Source organism: Tachysurus vachellii, chromosome 20 (genome assembly GCF_030014155.1).
Source record: "Tachysurus vachellii isolate PV-2020 chromosome 20, HZAU_Pvac_v1, whole genome shotgun sequence".
In the NCBI taxonomy this organism is placed as follows: Eukaryota; Metazoa; Chordata; class Actinopteri; order Siluriformes; family Bagridae; genus Tachysurus; species Tachysurus vachellii.
The window spans coordinates 3,321,202-3,342,500 of NC_083479.1; the positions used below are offsets into that span (position 1 = coordinate 3,321,202).

At 43.2% G+C, this 21,299-nt stretch overlaps 1 protein-coding gene across 2 annotated transcripts in view; it reads left to right on the forward strand.

Moving 5' to 3' along the window:
• Nucleotides 1-1,742: 1,742 nt before the first annotated feature.
• sez6a (seizure related 6 homolog a) overlaps nt 1,743-21,299 on the forward strand; it is a 93,899-nt gene continuing 74,342 nt past the window's right edge. For both annotated transcript variants that reach the window (XR_009650077.1, XM_060895203.1), the window contains exon 1: nt 1,743-2,115. Coding sequence is in view for 1 of the 2 variants with exons in the window: in XM_060895203.1 (XP_060751186.1) it covers nt 2,010-2,115 (106 nt within the window). In the remaining variant the exon portion in view is untranslated. The remainder of the gene's footprint in view (nt 2,116-21,299) is intronic.

Below are 21,299 nucleotides of genomic sequence, written 5' to 3' on the forward strand. Positions count from 1 at the left end.
TCAGAGATCTCCACAGAGGTCTTGCTTTGCTGTTGCAGATTACATACAAACACTTCATTATATAGAACAATTGGGCAGATTGATGAATGTTAGGAAAATTATGTTATGTTATGAAAAGTTGGATGAAAATTATATGTAATCTATTTATTATTATAGAAAGATTTTCTAAACCGTTCACACAGAATGGAGACTGGGAGCGTGCAGTCTGAGATGAAGCTAAGTATACGGGATAAAGAAAGATCCCACGCAAACATCTGTAGTATCTGTCAGGTTCGGGGCTGTGGGGTTACTGACAGAGCTTTTTCACTTTTACATCTGGGTTTAATTCCACTGTTTTCCAGGGACATAGTCATGGGGTCATTATTATTATTATTATTATACGTGTTGCGTGACGTGGATTACACATTCTCGCCTTTCTCTGTGCTGTTAAATCTCCTTTTACAAATAAATGTGCTTTTCTACACATCTTGACCATAGCAACCTGGGAAAAAAAAAAATCTTTGTTAATCACTGATGCCAAGTGAGTCCCTGTGAGTTAGCTGTTACTATAGAAACAATGATTTATATAGATATACAAGGGACCTACACAATATTAGGCAGGTGGCTTTAATGTAATGGCTGATCAGTGTGTGTGTGTGTGTGTGGATATTTTATGTATACCGCATTTAACAATGGACAATGTCTCAAAGCAGCTTCACAGAAATATACAAATTAAAATTGTATTTATCCCCAGTGAGCAAGCCAGAGTCGAAGGAATCAGGGAAAAACTCCATGAGAGGATCTGAGAAAGAAACCTTGAGAGGAACCAGAGTCAACAGTGAATCTCAGCCTCATCTGGGTGACATCAGAGAGTGTGATTATAAATCATGCACATAACCAGGAGCTTTTTAAGAGAGTTACAGATCAGAGTAATTTAAGTTCGTTGTAGATTTAACATTAATTCCTTTCTGCTGAAGCCATCAAATGTTCAATGATGGAGAACCGAGCGCAAAACCGACCTCCGTAACAGCAGTTCAGAGCTGGTGCCGTAGTCAGGTTCAGTTAATCACGATCACTTAATCACAAAGAAACTTTATATCCACTGAACATATGCTGTTACAGATAACCAACACTTACTGACCAATCAGAATGAAGTATTAGACAGCACTGCGGTATGATGAAAGATAATGACTGATGATGACAGTGGTGAGATGATTGTGATTATGAGGATGATGGTGGTGGTGATGATGGGAACACTGTGGCTTAGGTGGGAATATACACCTTTTCATGGAACGCCAGAACATCAAGGCAACACGCATTTGTTCATGGGACACTGGAGTTACTGGGATGTTTTTGGTGGAACCTAGAGAACCTAGAGAACCTAGAGTAACCCGGTATGGACACAGGGACAAGCAGCACATGCAGTAACCCCAGGCGTGGGTGTAAAGTGCAGTTCCCTTTTCTCTTCCCAACACCTACACATGCTGAATTAACAGCTATGGTGATAAAGTGATAAATTCCCACGGTGTTGCATCAACTCCTACACCGCTTTATTTTACACCGTGTGATGGGACCGTCAGTGGCGTGAAGACTCACGTGCCGAAAACTTCACGCTGATGCGAAGTCACGCGCTCACGTCCGCACACTTCCCACACGTAAGAGGCGACAGCGTTTGGAGCGCGCGTGCACGTGACGCCTCACGCGCCATAAATAGGCTTTTTCCGCTCGTCTTTGGAAAGTTGCTGAAGTGGACGCGGCTGAGCGCGAGGAGCTGCCCGAGTCGGAACAACGAGGATCTGTCCGAGGTGCTGAAACTGACACGGCGCGAGACAGAGAGCTGTCCGTGCTGAACCTCGCACGCGCTGCTTCAGCTCTGTACTGTTCGCGAGCACAATCCGCGGTTAATCCGCTCTCTCGCTCTCTCTCTTTCTCCTGGACCGTTCCGGTTAACAGCGAATACGCGACGCTTCACATCATCTTCGCGACGTTTTGCATTTTTCTGGAGGACATTACACGACGAGAATCACAGGATGCGCTTCGGTACAGCGGTCATGCCCGTGAGAAGTGCAGACCGGTCCCACGCGCTCGTTCTCGCGCTCATCGTTACTGCTTCTCTGACGAGCTCGCGAGGCCAAGGTAAGGAAACCCTACTGTCTTGTACGTTATCTATTCTACCCAGGGGCACGAGACAACCTGCTCAGCGTGTGCACGCACGTGGAACTTTTACGGAAGGAAACCAAGGACGCGTGGCGTGGCGTGGAGTGGCACTGTGTGCAGAAAGGCGTCATGATTAGGCGTGAAATAATATCTGTGTAGAAAAAGAAAGAAAGAAAGAAAGAAAGACCTTCCAGGGGAACTTCAACAGGTCAGTTTGTGTGATTTAAGAGTTCAGGACATCCCTTAAATCCGTCTCCCTTAAATCCGTCTCCCAACACGAAACATCTCGCAGCACCGACGAGCAGGACAAAGTTAGAAATGGAGCATTTAATATTACAAAATATTACAAAAGTCCCCTTTTCCAAAAGCTTCATACAGTAGGGAAAAAAGCCGGACCTAAAAGAAATAAATAACACACACGGTGTTTAAGAGCCACGACTCTAAGAGGTCTTTATAGATCTTAAATAAACTCTGAAAGAAATTATGCAAAAATAAACAAATCAGGAGGAAAAAAAAAACCTCTGATTGCATCACAGGACAGTATTCGAGCACAACAACCCAGAAACCACATGACACCAGAGCTTTAATCCTCTCGAGCTGCTCCAGATTACACAACCTTAAAGGCTCCCTAATAAACTGCACCGAAAATAAAGGCTCCTACGTGTCCACGCAAGTCCACGCGTGATTTATTAGACGTTATTTAGACAAATAAAGCGGTCAAACCTCCGGGAACAAATCAAGCACTCGGCACAATCCCGCGTTGTGGTTTATTGCTTTGTTTTTAAACAAAAGTGTGAAGTCATTACTTACATTTATCTTGTTTACTAATTAGCAAAAAAAAAAAATAAAAATACTACTATACCCTCGATACTAAACCAAGTGCACTGCAAAATGTGCGGATACGATTTGGGAGATCACGTGACCTATATTCCATCCGTCCTGAAAATATTAACGTGTGATGACTACAGACATCCGGTCATATCTGAGCTGAGGAACGTGCCGCAAAATCTTCATTTATCTTTGTAAGGCCAAGCTGACGATCGTTGCAGTGTTGTGACGTCATGTTCTTACATTAAAAAAACAAAAAAAAAAACAGGGAACACTTGTTTACACTTAGCAGCATTTTTCTACCAATTAAGTGTTTAAACTCCATCGTAATCTTCACCTGTATGAAGCTGCTGCATCCATTTAATCTTATAAACATACAAACAAATAAATGGCTTTGAATTTTTTTCTTTTTTTTTTTTTTACTTTTCCAGAATAATTCATGACAGTCAGGAATTTATATTTACTATAATTATATTAAACTAGAATAGATTTATCCACACACAGTTTTTAGGATATTTATTTTATATATATATATATATATATATATATATATATATATATATATATATATATATATATATATATATATATATATATAAAATACCAGATTTAATGATTTATTTATTTACAACTGAAGGATATTTGCTAATCTGGTTGATACTGAATATTTTTTAAATATATTTTTAATTCTAATACAGTTTGCACTCAGTGTTTGTGTGAAAAGCTGCTGCCACACACACACACACACACACACACACACACACACACACACACACTTACTTTCCTGACCTCCCCGTTTCCTAAAACTCCACTGGTTTTCTGCAAACTGCAAATTTGTCTAAATTATAGACATTTCCACAGAAGGCTAAACTCGGCTGCCAAACGCACACCTTCACTAGAGGCAGAGCTCGGCACATTTTCACCAGCAGTTCTCACGCTTTGCTGAAGTGAGCGAATATAAATTCCACTTCTGTTGCACTGTTTGAGGCAGTGAGCCAAGCCTTAGACAAAGAGATCAATTAAAGTGCACAAAAAAAAGGGACTAATTGTGAGGTGATGATGTCTACTGAAGATACAGTACTTGAGCGTTTCTCGATGCTTTTAGAGCGTTTAAATCGTTCTAGCTAATCATTCAATAAGTAAATTGCTTTTAAATTGCAAAACACAATTTTACACCTCAGGCTTGCACCTCGAGCTGGGCATGTCTGAAAGCCTCTGAAGTAGAACACAAAGAAATCACAGTGAAGTCGAGAAATGTGCAGTGTATGAAGCCCCACCCACTGGTGAAGCCTTAATTCTCATATTTATCTCTGATTCATTTTCTATAACACGGTTTATAACAATAGCACGTTGTATAATACTCATAGGGATGAAGCTTTCTACATGTATGAGGAGATAATCAAAAGAAAGGAGTCTCCAGTGCCAGGGCTTTGTAACAGGAAGTTGTTCCTCCACAGGAAAGTTGTTCAGGATTTCTCTAACTATATTTTTCGTTAAATTTCCATCAAAGAAAGAGGAAATAAATAAATAAATAAAAGTCAGCCTTTTGAGAAAACACAGCAGGATGTAAGAAATACTCTACTTCAATCAGCTTCAAAATTATTGTCTACTGGATTGTAGCCTAAAATCTAAACAAACTACTCTTCATTTAAAGGCAGGACGTTAAGCAGGAAGTGACTAAAGATGAATGAAAATGAATGAAACTGTAAATTAAAAGAACATAATCTCAATAATACTAATAATAATAATCATAATAAATCACCCATTGAAATCTAAATTGAAGAAATTTGTTTATTCCAAATTATGTTTGTATTTGTTTACAAGAGAGCAAACTTTAATATACAATAAAATTCTGTATAAAAGCTCTAAGAATGGAGTTGCCTACAACCCAATCAATTCTGTACACCGGGTTAAAAGAAAATAAAAACTTCTCAGAGGATAAAACTTTTTCAGCTCGGGTTGGGGTTTAGCGAGTGTTTCGGTGTCTGTGCTTAAACAGGACGTTACTGAATTCTATTAACAGATTGGCAGAATTGTTCCTCATGTCATTATCTCGCTGGCATCCGTGCCGTCGCACCGAACGGGCAAAGGCGTGTGGAGGACTGGGACAGAGACAGCAAACAGCCAACTGATCTGCTGCGCTCACAGCACTGAATATCTCATTCAGGAGCAGAGCTCGGCATAGAGCTCTGACACCTGTTTTTTGGATTACCGGTGATTAACTTCATCAAGGGCTATTCAGCAGCTGAGCACTGTTGTAATTAGCCTTGCTTTCCTTTAGCTTGTCAACTGTAAATGAGAGCAATCATGGCAGAATGCCCTTATTTGTGCCGGGTCTGGTGTCAGCTTTGCGGGTGTAGAAAGTAAAGAGGCCACCTGAGCACCGCTCCCAGTCCTCCTCATGTCACTGGTGTTGCAGCGTTGTTCACTCGGTGCTTACTGGAATTCTGCTGCTCTTAGGGTGAAGTGTCCCCTCGATGCCTGGGGAAGCATCATTGAGCTCAAAGGCTTTCTTCTTCTTCAAAATATATACATATATATATATATATATATATATATATATATATATATTCTCTCTAACATCATTTGCCATGTTGTCAGGTCAAATCCCAGGATTCTGAAGACTCTATCTATTCATCACGGCTGTATTCTGCCAAAGAACATCATCTCATGAATGAAATAGTTCTTATACTCATAACAGCTCCACTGTCCATGAGTCCACGTGTGGGGATTTAACAAAAATCCAGCTAATTACCGTCTAACTGAATCCTTTGGCCTTTCATTTCAGTCAGATCTGACCGTAGCCTGTAGCTGTTGCAGTATTAGATTTGATGTACTCTAGTTAAATGACTCATTTTAAGGTGTATGAACACATTCCTGCTACAGCGTCTGTGCTCCGTCCTGGGTGTTGATCTCAGAACGCGATCCTTTTTTTTTCCTGTTTTTTCTGTCTTTACTTCCAGCATCCTGAGAAATGTTTAAAGTCACATTTTGGGGACGACGAGAATATCTGCTCTTGTGAATCGGATCCTTAGCCAACGACAAAGTGAGGATAGAACGACATCCAAATAAAAATATTTCCAAGTAGCTTTAGTAAAAAGTTGTTTTTTTTTCCAGTATTTTCTCGTTTCTTTCTCAGTCATAGAAGATCCTGTGGAATGTAGAGACTTGTGACAGTCACCTATTGTTGTTCTAGTCAAAGCCCTGATTCATATCTGATTCATACATTACACACCATGTAAACACACCAGACACTGCTTGAGATTAGACCTAAGATATATTAGTCAACACCTCAGATGAACATCTTGGGAAGACTGAAGGTGAAAGAAACGAGTCCACAGTCCAAGTACTTTAAATGGCTGTATTTTGGACGAAAAATTATTCCAGAAGGATGATTTACAGGTTGATAAGAGAAAAAAAAAGACTGAAAAGAAATAGGATAAAAACCCAAAAAGACACAGAAGACATTTTGACGAGCAGTATGACTCGACTGGATATGGTTTATTCTGACCCAAGACCATTACTGTGTGTGTGTGTGTGAGTGGGTGAGGGAGAGAGAGGTAACGCCTTGAAATGTGTTAATTGCGTACGTCTACTAAAGTACAACAGATAATCGCATTCATAAAAGAAGATCTACGAGATAGTAAAAGACCAAGACAGGTCATAAAAGGCTGGTATTATAAAATGACACACACACACACACACACACACACGCAGAACGGAGGATAAGAAATGACCGCCGGGAGTAAAACCATCATTCACAGACACTTCAACAATTAAAGGCATTTCCTGAAAGGAAAGTCTGTAAAGAGTGTCAGAACAAGAGAGAGAGAGTGAGAGAGAGAGAGAGAGAGAGAGAGAGAGAGCAATCAGACTCCTTCTAGAAAAACACAGTGACGTCTCACACCTTGTCAACAGAATAATGATTGGTGCTCAGTCTGTACAGGCCGTTCCCCTGGCGCCTGTTGCTTTATTGATCTGCGCACTTCAAGGGACCAGAAAGAAGAAAGAAAAACAAGCATGTAGCGGGTGTTTCTTTGAGGGCTGCCAGACCGCACGTTCGCTCGGCTAATCTCGCCCGTCGTCTGCTTTAGCAACATCTCTACGTCGATTAGCATCTCGACGTCAGCTCTGGTTTTCCTTTCTCACCAGCCACGCCAAATCCGATCTAACCGGCCCTTCATCTGCGTGAGCGTGATGCGCTAAAGGCTGCAGGTAAACAGGTCGATCAGTGGGTTTGTGGAGTAAATGGCTTCATAGCAATCACAGGCGGGGTCGTGACCTGTGAGACCGCACGGACGCCCCTTCAGAAAAAATAAAGAAGCTGTAATCAAGTGTATTACGATGTAAATACTTCCTAAGCAGTGGGATGATGATGAAGTATCAAGGATCATCACTTGCTCGTGTGTAATCGTGAACAGTGGAGACAAAAGCGTAGAACAAAAGGAGACTAATGATGAACAGCACGTCCATCATCCTTTGACTTTTTAACAAGCCTCGTTCAAGGACAATCCCATGATGGACAGTCTACATCAAAGCGATGTTACTGTTCCCCAATTGATACTTCAAATATTCGCACTCAGACAACAGCCGGTGATCAAACGCACCTTTCAGTAGAAAAGCAAGAGATGAAAGCCAAGGACGAGGCTAAAATACAGCCAGTTAGCCAGAGTGTCAGACAGATGAAACGAAATGACTCTTCATTGTTCGACTTCAATCAGCTGGATTCATGACTCAAGTGTGTCTGAACTAAAGCCAGGAATATCGATGGGGTTGGATTGTTTATACCGAAGCGTGGATGAATTTACACCACAAACGCCTACAGTGTTTATTAACTAAAAAATAACACGTGGTAGATGAGCTGCGGCAAGCTGAAAAGCCTTTGAAGTAAGGTCAAAGGTCACAGTGCATTTGTCTTTTCCGTTTAAAAATGGTGTGTTTTTTTTACAATATTTCTGAGTTTTACCAGAAGGTTTTTTTTTTCCTCCCCACTTCTAAAACCCTGCTACCAAACCATTTAGACTACACAACAAACCCAGAAACACACACACACACACACACACACAGCTGTAATTGAGATGGATAGAAGAAGGAATGTTTGTTTTCCTTGCTCTGGAAGTAGTGAAGGCAGTGTAATTGGTCAGCGTGATGTTGATGGAGTGGGTTTTCAAAAGGAGTGCCATTAATACATCTTAGCATCGCCTGCGATACTTTTCTTGGTTGCTATTTATCACTGTAAAAAAAAAAAAAAAAAAAAACAAATTTAAAAGACCAACCTATGCTAAATGTGACCTATTCTTAAAACAAAACAATAATTAATAATAATGCTTGTTTATAAATGATGGGGTCCTCAGGATAGGTTTAGATCTCAGGGTACATGATCTTGGTCTAGATCTCGAGTACTGAGGGTCTGTGGTCTTGCTCTAGATCATGAGGTCTGAAGTCTTGCTGTACATGTCAGGGACTGTAATAGATCTGAGGGTCTGTCGAATTGGTCCAGACCTCAAGGTCTGAGGTCTTGCTTTAGATCAAAGTGTCTGTGGTAGATCTGAAGACCTGTGTTCTTGGTCCAGATCTCTAGACCTCAGAAAATGAGGTATTTGCCTGGAGACTGGTTTTTTCTTCTTCTCAGCTTTCACAACGTTGCTGCCATCCGCTGCTGCTGTTTTTCTCGGCTCTGATGACCTTTTCCATTTCTGCTTGTTAGTGCAGTAGTGATTTCTTTCTTTCTCAGGACGTTCCGAATGGTTGTATCAGCTTTGCCCAGTGATTGTGGAATGGCTCTGGTCCATGGTCACTGTTTCCTGTTTCAAAATGGCTTGCTTTTCTGGCACAGATTGGGCTTTAGGATGGGTTACCAGTTTTGTTCTTTTAAAGGTGCCCTTCCACACAAAACGGTTTTTACTTGTATTTTTTGATATGTGTTCGGTCCATATGTGTTTGTGTTGTGTCGTGAATGTGAACACGAACTGCTACCTCCCCGGTCAGTTCTAGCCACTTAAAAGAAATAAGCGGAGAAATCAGGTCAGTTGGAAAAGCTGCTCAGTGTGACGTAGTAATGATTGAGCTCATTACTATTCATGAGCTCTCCCACTTGAGACCGCGCCCCCAGAATTCGTGTAGCTCAGTGAGTTTCCTATACAGCAAGGATGGCTGAACGTCAACGGGCCTGTGAAGAAGCCGTTCTGCCGCATTTCAAGGTGATTGTAAACAAATTTCCTCTAGCCTGGGCTACTTATTGCTCTGGGTGAATGAATAGTCATGCGCTCATATCCTAGCGGTTAGCCAATCGGAGCCAAGCAGCATAGCTCATTTGAACATTCATGAGAACTGGCGCAAATCGAGCTGAGTCTTCCTGCAGGCTTTCTATACCACACTAGAATGGCTTGAAACGAGGTAACCAAGGCACCACAAAAAAATGTTACAGAGTCCATGGTGAACTTCAGACATTACCACAAAAGTAATGAAATACGTGTGGCAGGGCATCTTTAACAACAAACAGTCTTCACAGGTGAAACCCAGAGTTCTTATTCAGACTCAGTCTGTGATGTGTAGCTCTTGGCATGCATTTCTTGGGGCTATTTTACTCTGTCCCTCTGTCACTCGCCATGTCTAACGTTTTTAATTAAAGCCCATCGGGTGGCCGAGCCATGCTTTTTTATTTTTAAAACATCAGCTCTCATTATGTATGAACACACTTAAAAACAAACACACACATACACACACACACACACACACACAAAGAGCTGGGCTTTTTCTCCATGCTGGGCACCTGCAGTCATAGCACCATGAAATTGGGGTATTTAGGAGGGAGATTAAGAGTTGACATTTTGACTTTTAATATGCGACATTTCAGCCTATCGACCTCCTAATCCTCCCTGACCATGTGTGACATTTCATTATTTTGTTTTCGCGAGCTTCCTTCTTGCCTCGGATATACGCTCGCAGGGAGAATTTTAAAAGTTTCTGCTTTTTTTATTTGACCTTCGAGATCTTTGTATACCTCGTTCCACCCTATAGCTTTATTATATGTCGTATGCTCAGTGTAGATTTTAGACTGGAATAAAACCTGAATAAATCGAGTACATGTGAGGTGTTGTTCCTATGGAGAACACACGGGATGTTGAGGTTTCACATACAACACTAATGAAAGCTATCTGGACTGTCGGACAGTTTTCCTAGCTATTGTGTAGGTGTCTCGGACATTAGCTAATCATGGATGGATGGATGGATGGATATTTACTGGAGTGATTACTAGGTAAATGTGGTTTAGGACATTTATCTGTTTTTTTGGGTGCATAAGCAAAATTAAGCTCTCTGTTATACGACATAGAGAGAGAGAGAGAGAGAGAGAGAGAGAGAGAGATCACTACGAGATGAATTAAAGTGAGCTGTAACAGAAATATCTCCAGATTAGCTTAAGTTTAATGTAAGACCATGAAGCGCACTACAGTGCAGGGTGTAACAGGCAGTATAGTCGGCTCATAAAAGAAAGGAGTTAAATCTTATACTGAGAGGACAGAGTCTTTCTGTTTATATAGAATTATACCTACACATGTCTGTAAAGGCTCTGTGTGAAAAGGCCTGGTAGGAAGTACTGCGCTGAGATAAAAACACACACGCAGCACTGCATGGAAACGGGTGTGTCTCAACCTCTCACACGGTTTCTCTCTCAGACAGACACACACACACACAATATCGGAGAAATAATTCCTAGGATGAGAAATGATTCACATTAAGTGATTTACATTAAGTGATTCAGCAGCTGAAGCTGACATGCACTGGTGAATGCTGTGACTATACACGTCCCCAAAGTGTGACAGAAGTGCCATGTTTGTCCAACTCTGGATGCACAAGTCAGGATATTTCTGAAACGATGAACAGGCTGAACATCTGATGAAAGTTTTAGTTGTTTCTTTTTGTTTGAAATGCAAAAAATTGTCTGTTACACGTCACGGTTGAACAGACAGCAGAAGATGAGGAGGAGGAGGAGGAGGAAGAGGACGCAGTGACCGTCTTTATAACAAACTGTAACTTTGCTCAAAGCTCTGCTACATTTGTGTCACTGTTTTATTCCATAGCTGCGCTTTGAGATGCTAAAAGTCACTTAAGCTTGATATGTTGCCATTTCCAGTTAAAAAGCAAGTCCCTCCATGTGTGTGTGTGTGTGTGTGTGTGTGTGTGTGTGTGTGTGTGTGTGTGCCCCCTTGTTTTAAACAGATTGTCTAATTTGTGCTTGGCAGATGTTAGGACCAGGGACGGTTCAAGCTGTAAGCAGTACAGGCAGGCGCTTAGGCTCCTCAGGGGAAAATTTCTTTTTATTTTAATGTATACATCTCAGATGACAAATCAATTCCGACATATTTAGAAACAGCCGTGTTAAAGAAATTTAGTGCAACAATGAAAATAATGCGTGATAATTATTCCACTTTTTTAAAAAAAAATTTTTTTATGTCTCCTATGATTTGTTTAAATTCTCCTCGGCAGCTTCCGCAGATCTTCTCTCACTCTGTGTTCGAGTCTTCGTCTCAAGTCAAAGTCATTCTCTTAGTTGTTTCCAAAGTTTTTTTTTTTTTTAAGGTCCAGAATGAATTCTAGGCCCAGAGCCTGGGTAGTGAGGAATGAAGAGCCCATCAGAGGCTCTCTGGCAGCCATGAGATTTACCCTCACAACCTTCTGGAGACTAACACAGCACCTTATCCACTGAGCCTCCACAAACAATAAAGAAATGCTCTCGTCTGCCGCTATAAATAAAAGGCTTTAGCTGTTGGGGTTAGCATGAGAAGCACTTAAATCCTGCTTTGGGTGACACCGCAGTGAGAGTCAGTCTCTCAGGTTCCTCCATGTTTTGCTTTTACGGCTTCACTTCGATTCCAGCTGCCTTTGTGCTGCACCGTGAAGCTTGATGACTCTCTAATCTGAACGCAGCTCCTAATTTTCCTGAGAGGCCGCTGGTCCTCGAGTCAAGAGCAGAGAGAAAACCTCACGTGATATCAACACTAATTCTTTTTATCTACTACTAAGCTTGACAGTGCAGGTGGTTTATTCCTGCCTCACTGAGAAATGTCCCGACATCTCTGTATCGATATGCAAATGCGATGTTATGTTAATTATCCAGCATTCGCATAAAATTAGCTATGCTATTCAACACAATAACTGAAGCAAGGTTAGCCAACGACTGCTAACAAAGCTCTATGAAATTCGGCAGCCATTCATTAGCCAGTGTTTGTTTTTTTACTGTTAGAGTGTTGCTAGTTTTTTACTAGCTAAAGTTAACTTGTGTATTTACTGCTAGTCTCCACAGATGCTAGCTAACATTAGGCTGATTACTGTACTGTGTGAATAAAAACAAGGAGTCAGGATTATTAGAAATGATCGGATTGTGTGATTAGAACCGGCATTCGGTTTGCTAGCTAATTAGGCTAATTACTGTTCAGAGCAGTAGCTCGGTTTGTTAGTTAGCTAGGTGGGTGTTGGGTAAACTGCAGCGCTCACGTACTGTAATTAACGTTGACTCAAATCTTCACTCTGGTCCAGTCTGCACTAATGGATATATTTGAAAGGTCCTGATCATATATTTGCTGTTAAAGCTTTGTGGATTAGTCATCTAAAGAGATTTTGAGCCGCGGCTGGTCCTGACGCTCGGCTTTAACGCTCTCGTATCTCATGGGATTTGTTACATTCCTCAGAAAAGGCTGCGTGTGAACAGGAGCGGCTGAGCTGCGAGACTCGGATAATGACTGTTGTTGTGCTGCAGATGAACTCCGGTAAAGAATTACAGTAGCAGTTCTGCTTTGAGATGTTTTATGCATCACAGAAAGTTCCTTTGCATACAGAACAGTTCTGGGGTTTTTGTTTTTCATCCCCCTGAAAAGCCTCTGGGGACAGAAAATGTAAAAACAGCGGTGGCGGCAGCAGCGCCAGGCAGAGAAAGATCCAATATTTACTGTGGTTATGGCATGATGCATATCAGAAGATGTTCTTTTGCCGTGTCGGTGTTTGTTTTTTTTTGCTGAGACTGAAGCAGAATAACAAAGTGGTGGCTCTTGTAGTCTCTCGTAGTGCTGACGTTTTTCCTGACCTCTCCTGCCCTCCTACATGTCTGTCTGTTCCCCCTGGCATTAGAGAAACACTCAGAGCCTCGTCACAGATGACACTTCCAGCCCTTGATCCAAGGGCATGAAAGGCATTAAAGATGTGCAGAGGTCTCTCCACAGACCCCTTCAGTTGAGTGAGCCGTGCAGCTCCGATGCAATTACCTTTAGCTTAATGAACAGAGGCTCCTCCTCATCTCCTGAGCGTCTCTCACGCTGCCTCTGTTAGCGGGGCTGTTTACTTCTGTGCCACTGTGGATTGATAGCGAGGCTGAGGCACTTCTCATGCCGTGCCGGTGTTCTGACGGTGCAGTTTCTTACCAACTGGGCTACACGGATTCACATTCGCATCTGGCCTGCCAGATCTTTTTTTCCTGGCTGGCTGATGACATGTAAAGGTTTCCAGAACTTGGTAAAGGGGGATGAAAGGTACCTAGGAATGCTGAGACTGGAATCTCTTCATCTGGTGCGCAGGAACATTGGTCAAGTTCATCTGGAAACCTGATGGTGTGAATGGAAGACACATGTAGCACCTGTTTGCTTGTGTTCATGTTCATGTTTGAAAGTAGACACTCCACACCAATGGGTTAAGCAGTGAGAAGACGAAGGTGAACTCACTGGACATCAGCGCTCTGGTCTGGAGAGTTCAGGCCGCTCCTGATATGGTCCAGAAGACACCGAGGTGCTACTGAATGAAATCAGTGCTGTTCCGACTAAAGCAAATCTCTTTCTTGGAAACTTTTTCCATCCTGAACGGTTGAATAGCGAGCAGCACGAGCAGCCAGCTGCAGCTCCTTCACTGAAATGAACTGCCCACCACCAATAAATGTTCCAGCGCGTGAGATTACTTTTGAGATTTTCTGTAGCAGCACAGGCAACCGGGTCACGCTGCTGCTGAGCTCTTATTTGCAAAAAAAAAAAAAAAAAAAAAAAGGTCATTTGGGACCCTTTTTTATCAATTTCATCAGCTCTTTTCTTGCTCTGTCTCCATGTCCCCTCTGTTTATTAGCTGTTTAAGCTACAAGCCAGTCAGCTATTTTCTTCTAGCCTTCTGCGTATATCCACGTGGCTCTCACTCGCTCTCCTGATGGTTTCCTCTCATGGTTTCCATGGTTAAATGTAAGAGGGAGTAAAATAAATAAATAAATAAATAAATTCGCTGTTTGCTGATTTGCTGTTCCGTCTTTCTTTTTTCATAATACACCATTAAATCTAATTAGTTGATGGTTAGTGAGAACCGGTGGGAAATCATGCATATGATTTGATATGATTTGCATTTGTGCGGCGCTGCCTGATAATCCGGCCCGTGTGATTTGGGAGCAGGATTTCTCTTTCCTGGAACGAGCTGATCGCTCTCTACACTGGATTGTGTCTGCTAGGCAAAGTGGATTAGCCGCACGCAGTCGTTGAGGCTTGAGCGTTTATTGCATCTCCAAAGCGTCTGAGAGTTGCGGGTATGTGGATTCCATGTTGTCGCGGTTCCTCGAGGAAAACGTTGAGGAATCGTGTTCAGATGCGATGTATGGGAATTTATAGCACAGACGGAATCCCTGACACCACAGGGAAATAAAACGTACCCGGTTTGAGTGACAGGGCAGGGTAGTGACGAGGCAGACGTGATTAAGAGGACGTGTGGACGTCGTGTCACGTCACGGCTCGGACGTATCCGTATGGCGGTCTAAATCCGAGTGCCGCTCTGCCGTAGCCAATTTCAGTCTCCGCTGCAGAACCCTCTGAACCCGAGAGAAGCAGAAATGTCGGTCATTCGTATGTAACCGTGGCTATTTATAACGTTGATGCAATTTCCTGGTAATCATCACAGTAAGTTGAGTGGAATTGAGTGGAGAGGAGCGACGATTTAACGAGGCCTGTCTCACTGCGCGCGCACACACACACACACACACACTACAGCAGAACCCAGTTTCTTTTTCTGCACCGTCAATCCGTCTCTGCAGACGTGCAGATTTTCTTTTTTTTTTGTTTTAATGAAAGAAATGTCAGATAAAATCATGTACACACAAAAATATATATATTTTTTATATATATATATATAAAAGGATCTATATATTTTGGACACTTTTCTGGCCACAAGCTTCAGAACCCTGACATATGATCAGCTCGTCTGATTTGAACATGTTTATTTCCAGACCCTTCAGACCCTGTGGGCGAATCCTAGAAGTCAATCCTAAGCCTGTATTTTTCCTCCATTTGTCAGCAAACAGAACGACTCGAAGCTTTTATACTAGGTAGAAATGATCAGCGGTACACGGCAGGACGCTGCTTTCCGAGTGGATTTAAAGCATCTCTAAGAATAAGCCTGATGCTTATTCCAGCTTTAAAGGCTCTGCTGACAGATTATGGAGCTGAGATCTGATGTCTTTTGCACATGTTTCTGGACACAAGCTTCGGAATGATTTTTCAGAGCAGGACAAGAAAGAGTAAAATAATCATGGACGATGGATGAAACCTGAGTAAGTTTATCCTGACAGATCTGCTTGACCCGCCCCACAGAGGCACCTCTTTTTCCCCTAGGTAACATAGCTGGAAAGTCACCACCTCTGTGTCTGAATGAGTGTAAATTAGTAGCTACGTCACTGATATCTGATATGAAGTTTTGAAGTGATTTGGAGGTTTGATGTGCTCGTGTGATGAGGGTCGTGCTCCAGAACCTGTTAAAGCCCTCGGTCGGGTCCCGCTGATTACCCACACAAGAGAAGGCTGATGATGACGGCGGCGCTGAAGGAAGCTGCAGCCGACGTGCACAATAGGGCTGCTAAATTAGGCTGCCGCTACCTCGCGGGAGAAGATACGTGTGGTGGAAATTGCTAGAAATACAAGTTATTTTTTCACGCCCTAAGGCCAGGAGAGATCAAGCCATGGGAAAGAAGAGCGCAGATCGAAAATTTAGCACAAGGCCTTTACATTCGGCGCGTCATCCCGCTTCACATTTTCAGAGTGAAACACGCAGAGGGATGAATTATCCTCAACTGCTCCGTCCTTCAGCCGTCGTTCCCTGGGGTAAGAACAAAAGAGAGAGAGGGCGTTTGTACTTTCTGACCCATGGTGTTCTGAAGAAGGCCTTTATTATACGCCTGCTCTTTATGTGTCCTTGTGCACAATACGAGTTACAGGCTGTTCCTGGTTTACGACCCTGCTTGTTGGAAAATCTATTTTCTGTAATTCTCTCGTGCAATTTTCAGAGCTGGCTTTTGTGTGTGCCGCTTATAAAAAAAAGAAAAAAAAGAAAAGAAAAACTTTTTCTTGATATCCCGAGCTGAAACTGGCTGACATTGGCTGCCTGGTATCTCCAACCGAGCCTGCATTGTTGTGTTAGAAAGCGGATTCTAGGCCTAACCTGGTCGTTAAAGCAGTTTACTCGTCATTATCGACAGCGAGTGCATCCAACGTGTCCAATTAACATTTTGAGCATTTTAGATTGGGATTTTTTTTCAGATGTTTCTTCCCTACTGAGCTGACCCAGACAGTGTAGTCTGGAAGAAAAAAAAAAAACCTTATTTATCCTTCACGGCCTGAATCGAAGAGATCCGCTGGGATACGTGGTTGTTTCCATGGTAATTCATGCGCTAGTTCCCAGCAGGAATGGGTAAATAAATTTGAGGGAGAACTTGAAAAAGTTAACAAGGCCCAGGGGAAGGTGCTTTCCGCCATCAGCCGCCTCGCAGCACAACTCTTCCATGCCACTCTCTCTCTCTTTCTCTAAAGAAAAATAGCTGTGATGATGAAAGACGGATAAAAGAGCTCCGGCACGCGAGGAGGAGATGAGACGGCTGTCAAGCTCGGCGTGTGAGAGAGAGAGAGAGAGAGAGAGAGAGAGAGAGAGAGAGAGAGAGAGAGAGAGAGAGAGAGAGAGAGAGAGAGAGAGAGAGAGAGAGAGAGAGAGAGAGAGAGCATCCTTTTAGCACAGTGTAGACCTTGTTGAAGAAGTCAAGCCAGAGTGCAGTCACACAGACGTCTGAAAACACGATGAAAGGAGTTTCGACGTATTTGTTCTACGTCTCTTTCGGAGACAAACCGAGTCCTTGATCTTTGGGCTTAGACTCAGGAGATCAAAGCTGTTTGTCTCTCGTCGTCAGGGTGAGAGAGGATAGGAGGTGAGAGCAGCCAAGAGAAGGCAGTCGGACAGGACTGAAAATGGATGCGAGCTCCGTCACAGTCCATCACAGCGCTGAGGATTTAGCTGGGTCAGTAATCCAGCTAATAACGTTTTCAATCACTTTTCAGCACTGGATCCAACACAACCTTGATCTGAACCATGAATTGAAACCATGTCTTCACTAACAAATGAGGCATTTTAGCAGAAAGACAAAACCTGGTTAAGAAAAACGTCCACACTGACGTCTTCTGGACCCTGTTGCACACGTGAAATATTCCAGACATCACCCAGAGTCAAGAGGACGTTCAGTCAAACGTCCATTCTTTATACCTGCTTTCATGCGTCGGGTGTTAAACGTGTTAACGCACCTGTTTGTCAAATGTGAAGTGGGAGAGGTCGAAACACAGACACGTCCTGAAGGACACTTTACTCTAAAAGTGATCGGTGTGATGCCACGCTTGATATCAGTCTCTCTTAGGTCCACAGATCGACCCTCCAAAAAGAAGAGAAACACAAACATTTATTCTCTGCGTGTCTTATTCACCTCCAAGAGGTCTGGGGGAAAGAAAAAAAAAAAAAAAAAAACACACTCCAGTAAAAAGCGAGTCGAATTGATCCAGCAGGCTGCGGTTCTTCTGTCCTGACCTTGCTCTTAGTGTTGCATAGTTTGGTAACATGCAGCACGTTGAGAGAGAAAACAGATTAAACCCTAACACGCTCTCTCTCTCTCTCTCTCTCTACTTGGAGGATACTGCATGTGTTTGATGTATTAGCCAAGCCTCTGACGGCTAGCGGCCGAATCGTACGGCCAAGTGCTTTTTTGTGTGATTGAGCCTTAATCACGTATCAGCTACAAGGACTCTCTATGCTCTTACCTTTAAATGTCTCTCAGAAGAGTCTTTTATTTATTAGATCGTTTACAGAGTTAAATAAAGCCTAGGTTTTTTTCCCCCGCTCCCGTTTCATTTGTAGTTTGTTGTTGTTGGAGCTCTGCTTTCTCTTTTGGATGCCACGTTGCCGCAGAGCTCAGATCTCCACGGTGGTCCGTCTGCCACCTGTAATCCTGAGCATGGTAATTATCTCATATTCAATCATTTAGCCACAAATTAAAGCCCTGAGATAAATAATGCAGAGTGCAGGTCAATCCAGCAGGCAGGAAACACACAGAGAGCTTGTTTTGTATTCAAGGGACTGCATATTAAACACACACACACACACAAACACACACACACACACAAACAAACACATACACATAAAGGACTCCTTTTCATGCAGTCTGACTGTGAGTGAAATACAAAAGAGGATTTGGACTGGAACCGGGTTTAAGACACACCGCTCTCCTCGTATCTCCTCGGACACGACGTGACGTCGTTCACCATCATGTGACACTAATGACAACCTTTTTTATTAACCGTTTTAAAAGGAATATTTAGGTCTGAACTATGAAATCATTCACAAAGCTTCAATCGAACACTGATGTTCCTCTGAGGCGAGGAAGAGAAAGGGTTTTTTTTTCTGTCTTTTTGTCACTGTAGCTAGCAATCATGCCCCTCTGCCAAAACCCCAAACCTGTGGGGACTTCAGAAAAGATACATAAAAATAATCAGCAAGGCTTCATGTGTCGAGGAACCTGTTGCTGTATTAGAGACCGTGTCTCAGGACGACGTCCTTCGGTGCCGGACACAGCCTGGAGCAGACACGAGGAGATAACAGCACATCAGGAGGACGTCTGAACTGGGCAAAAAACCCAATAAGGAGAATTGAATGGCGTGTCACTGGCTTCTATCTGTCTGCTTGGCCGAGCGTGTCCTGCATCCCTCTACGGGACGTGACTTTTATACACCGTTAGAGCAGAGGAGTGTGATGTGCGCTGGTCCAGAACGCCCATTTCTTTGTGCTGTCACGCGTTCCTCTGACACCGGTGGTGATCCCGTCTCTGTGAGAGGAACGGCGCGCCTAGCGATAGCGCTCTAATCCGCCGCTCGGATTCAGATATTGGATATCAGATGCAGCGTCGAGTGTTTTTTTGACAGCTCACTGGAAATAAGGAATCTCCCTTTTTTTTTTGTTGTTTTTCCCCCCTTCCCCTCTGTTATCTGCACCGCTGAACTGCTTTTGTGATGGCAAGTAGGGAAGAAAAACAATCTGCTGTCATGAGAAGCTGCAGTATCGGGTTTAACCGCTGCTGATGTTTCAGTGACTGACGAAAAAATAAGCAGAGCAGCCAGGCTTGAACACAAACTCTTAAAAATGTTTAACAGAACAAAGCAGACCTGACAGCCTCCTGCTCGCTCTCTCTCTCTCTCTCTCTCTCTCTCTCTCTCTCGACAGAATTCCACTTGACCTGTAGCTCTGAACTTTTAAGTCTAAATTAAACCGTTTGCTTGTAATTAACGGCCTGCCCTGTGAACGAATAATGAATACCCTGCTTTTAAGACAGATACGCATGTTCAATGCCCTAACTGCCCCTTGTGATTAAATGTATGCGTATGTTTTATTCAGATCCTGATGAAGTGTGGAGATGAACACGTCGCTCACACCTTCAGGGGAAGGAGCAAAGGTCTGTAATAAACAGAAAAAGCCGGACACCACGTAAAAACTCCGTCTCCTTCGAACACACTAGAAGGCTATAATGTTATGAAGCCTCAGACTCGCTCATTAGGGATAGATGTTAGAGATGAAGAGTAACTTCATTCTGTTTCTGTGCTTCTGTAAAGCTGCTTCGAGACAAAATGAACTGAATTATCCCACACAGACTGTCGGTATGTTTACTGAAGAAATGGATCTGTGAGGCTGCACCAGGGTCCCGTCCTTGAAGCTTTGTTTAACTAAAACCCACCCCGTGTTAGGAGACTTCTGGACTAAGCTTCACTGGACATTTTCGCAGCAACGTAACCATCCTCGCCTAGCCGAAGCTCCGGGTGTGGGCTCGGCCGTTATCACGGCTCCACCGGAGAAGCTCAGACTCCTCACCCGTGTTATTCGTTCGAGGTTGTTCCTCAAAAACCGCCCAGAGCAACGCGGCTCGAGCCTGGCAGGAAAACTTCCAAAACTCAGCAACATGTTGACGTGGCTGCTGTAATGATGAAAAGCCTGGAGCTCGGTTTACGGCATTGCCTCTAGCGTTAAACAAGCGTGTGTCACGGCCCTGCAAATTACCCCATACCGGTCCAACTGCCTGGATTTTCACTTGGAAATGGAGGAGAAAGCAGAGACTTGGACAAACCACATGTAATTAGTGGAACACGGACAGAGCAGAAGTGCTTGTAGGAAAGCTGGAGGGCAGAACGACACCACCTCAGTGGCCTCACGTGGGGATGTACGGCTGGCAGAGCCACAGAAGGCTCTGGAAGGAGACGTTTAACAAGCATGCGGGAAATGTCCAGAGACGTCCAAACTACAGGACACGTGAACACGGCTCTAATAATGTCCTCAGTCAATACCTGTGGTTAGGATCGACTGGCATGTGGTAAACGAATAAATCACCCAGATGTGTACAGTCTTACTATAACACTCTCACACACACTACATTATCTGGATTGAGCTATGAACCTCTCTCTCATGAGCCTACAGCTTCATCATGACATTGAAAACTTCCAGAGCCCTATTCAGACTGGATTAGTTTTATGTTATTATTAGTTTTATGTTATTCTGAGTGCAGATGGAAATGCACGAGGGCGTCTGGATCAGACTCGGACACGCGGCCGTGTGAGCTCCAGTATCAACTCTGATGCACACATAATACCGCTTTTTCTCTAGCATTGGCTCTGAGAGTCTCTCCCTCCCTCTCTGTTGTCCATGGCCACTCGTCTCTGTTAACCTCTCATTATTACTCTAATCAAACTGAGCTCTTTTCCAGAGTCTCTAATTCAATTCCAGAATGGAAGGCCGAGCCCTGGGGAAGGATCTCTCTCTCTCTCTCTCTCTCTCTCTCTCTCTCTCTCTCTCTCTCGGCTTTGTGGTAACGATGGAAACGGCACTCTTACCGGTTTTGCTTTGAGAGAAGCCTCGTACTGGTTCTATCAAAAGAAAGGAATCGGCAGCTGGTCTCGCAATGAAGCAGCCAGCAACAGGAAGTATCTAGAAATGAAAAGCCGATTCAGACGTCTTTGACAAACCGCTCCATC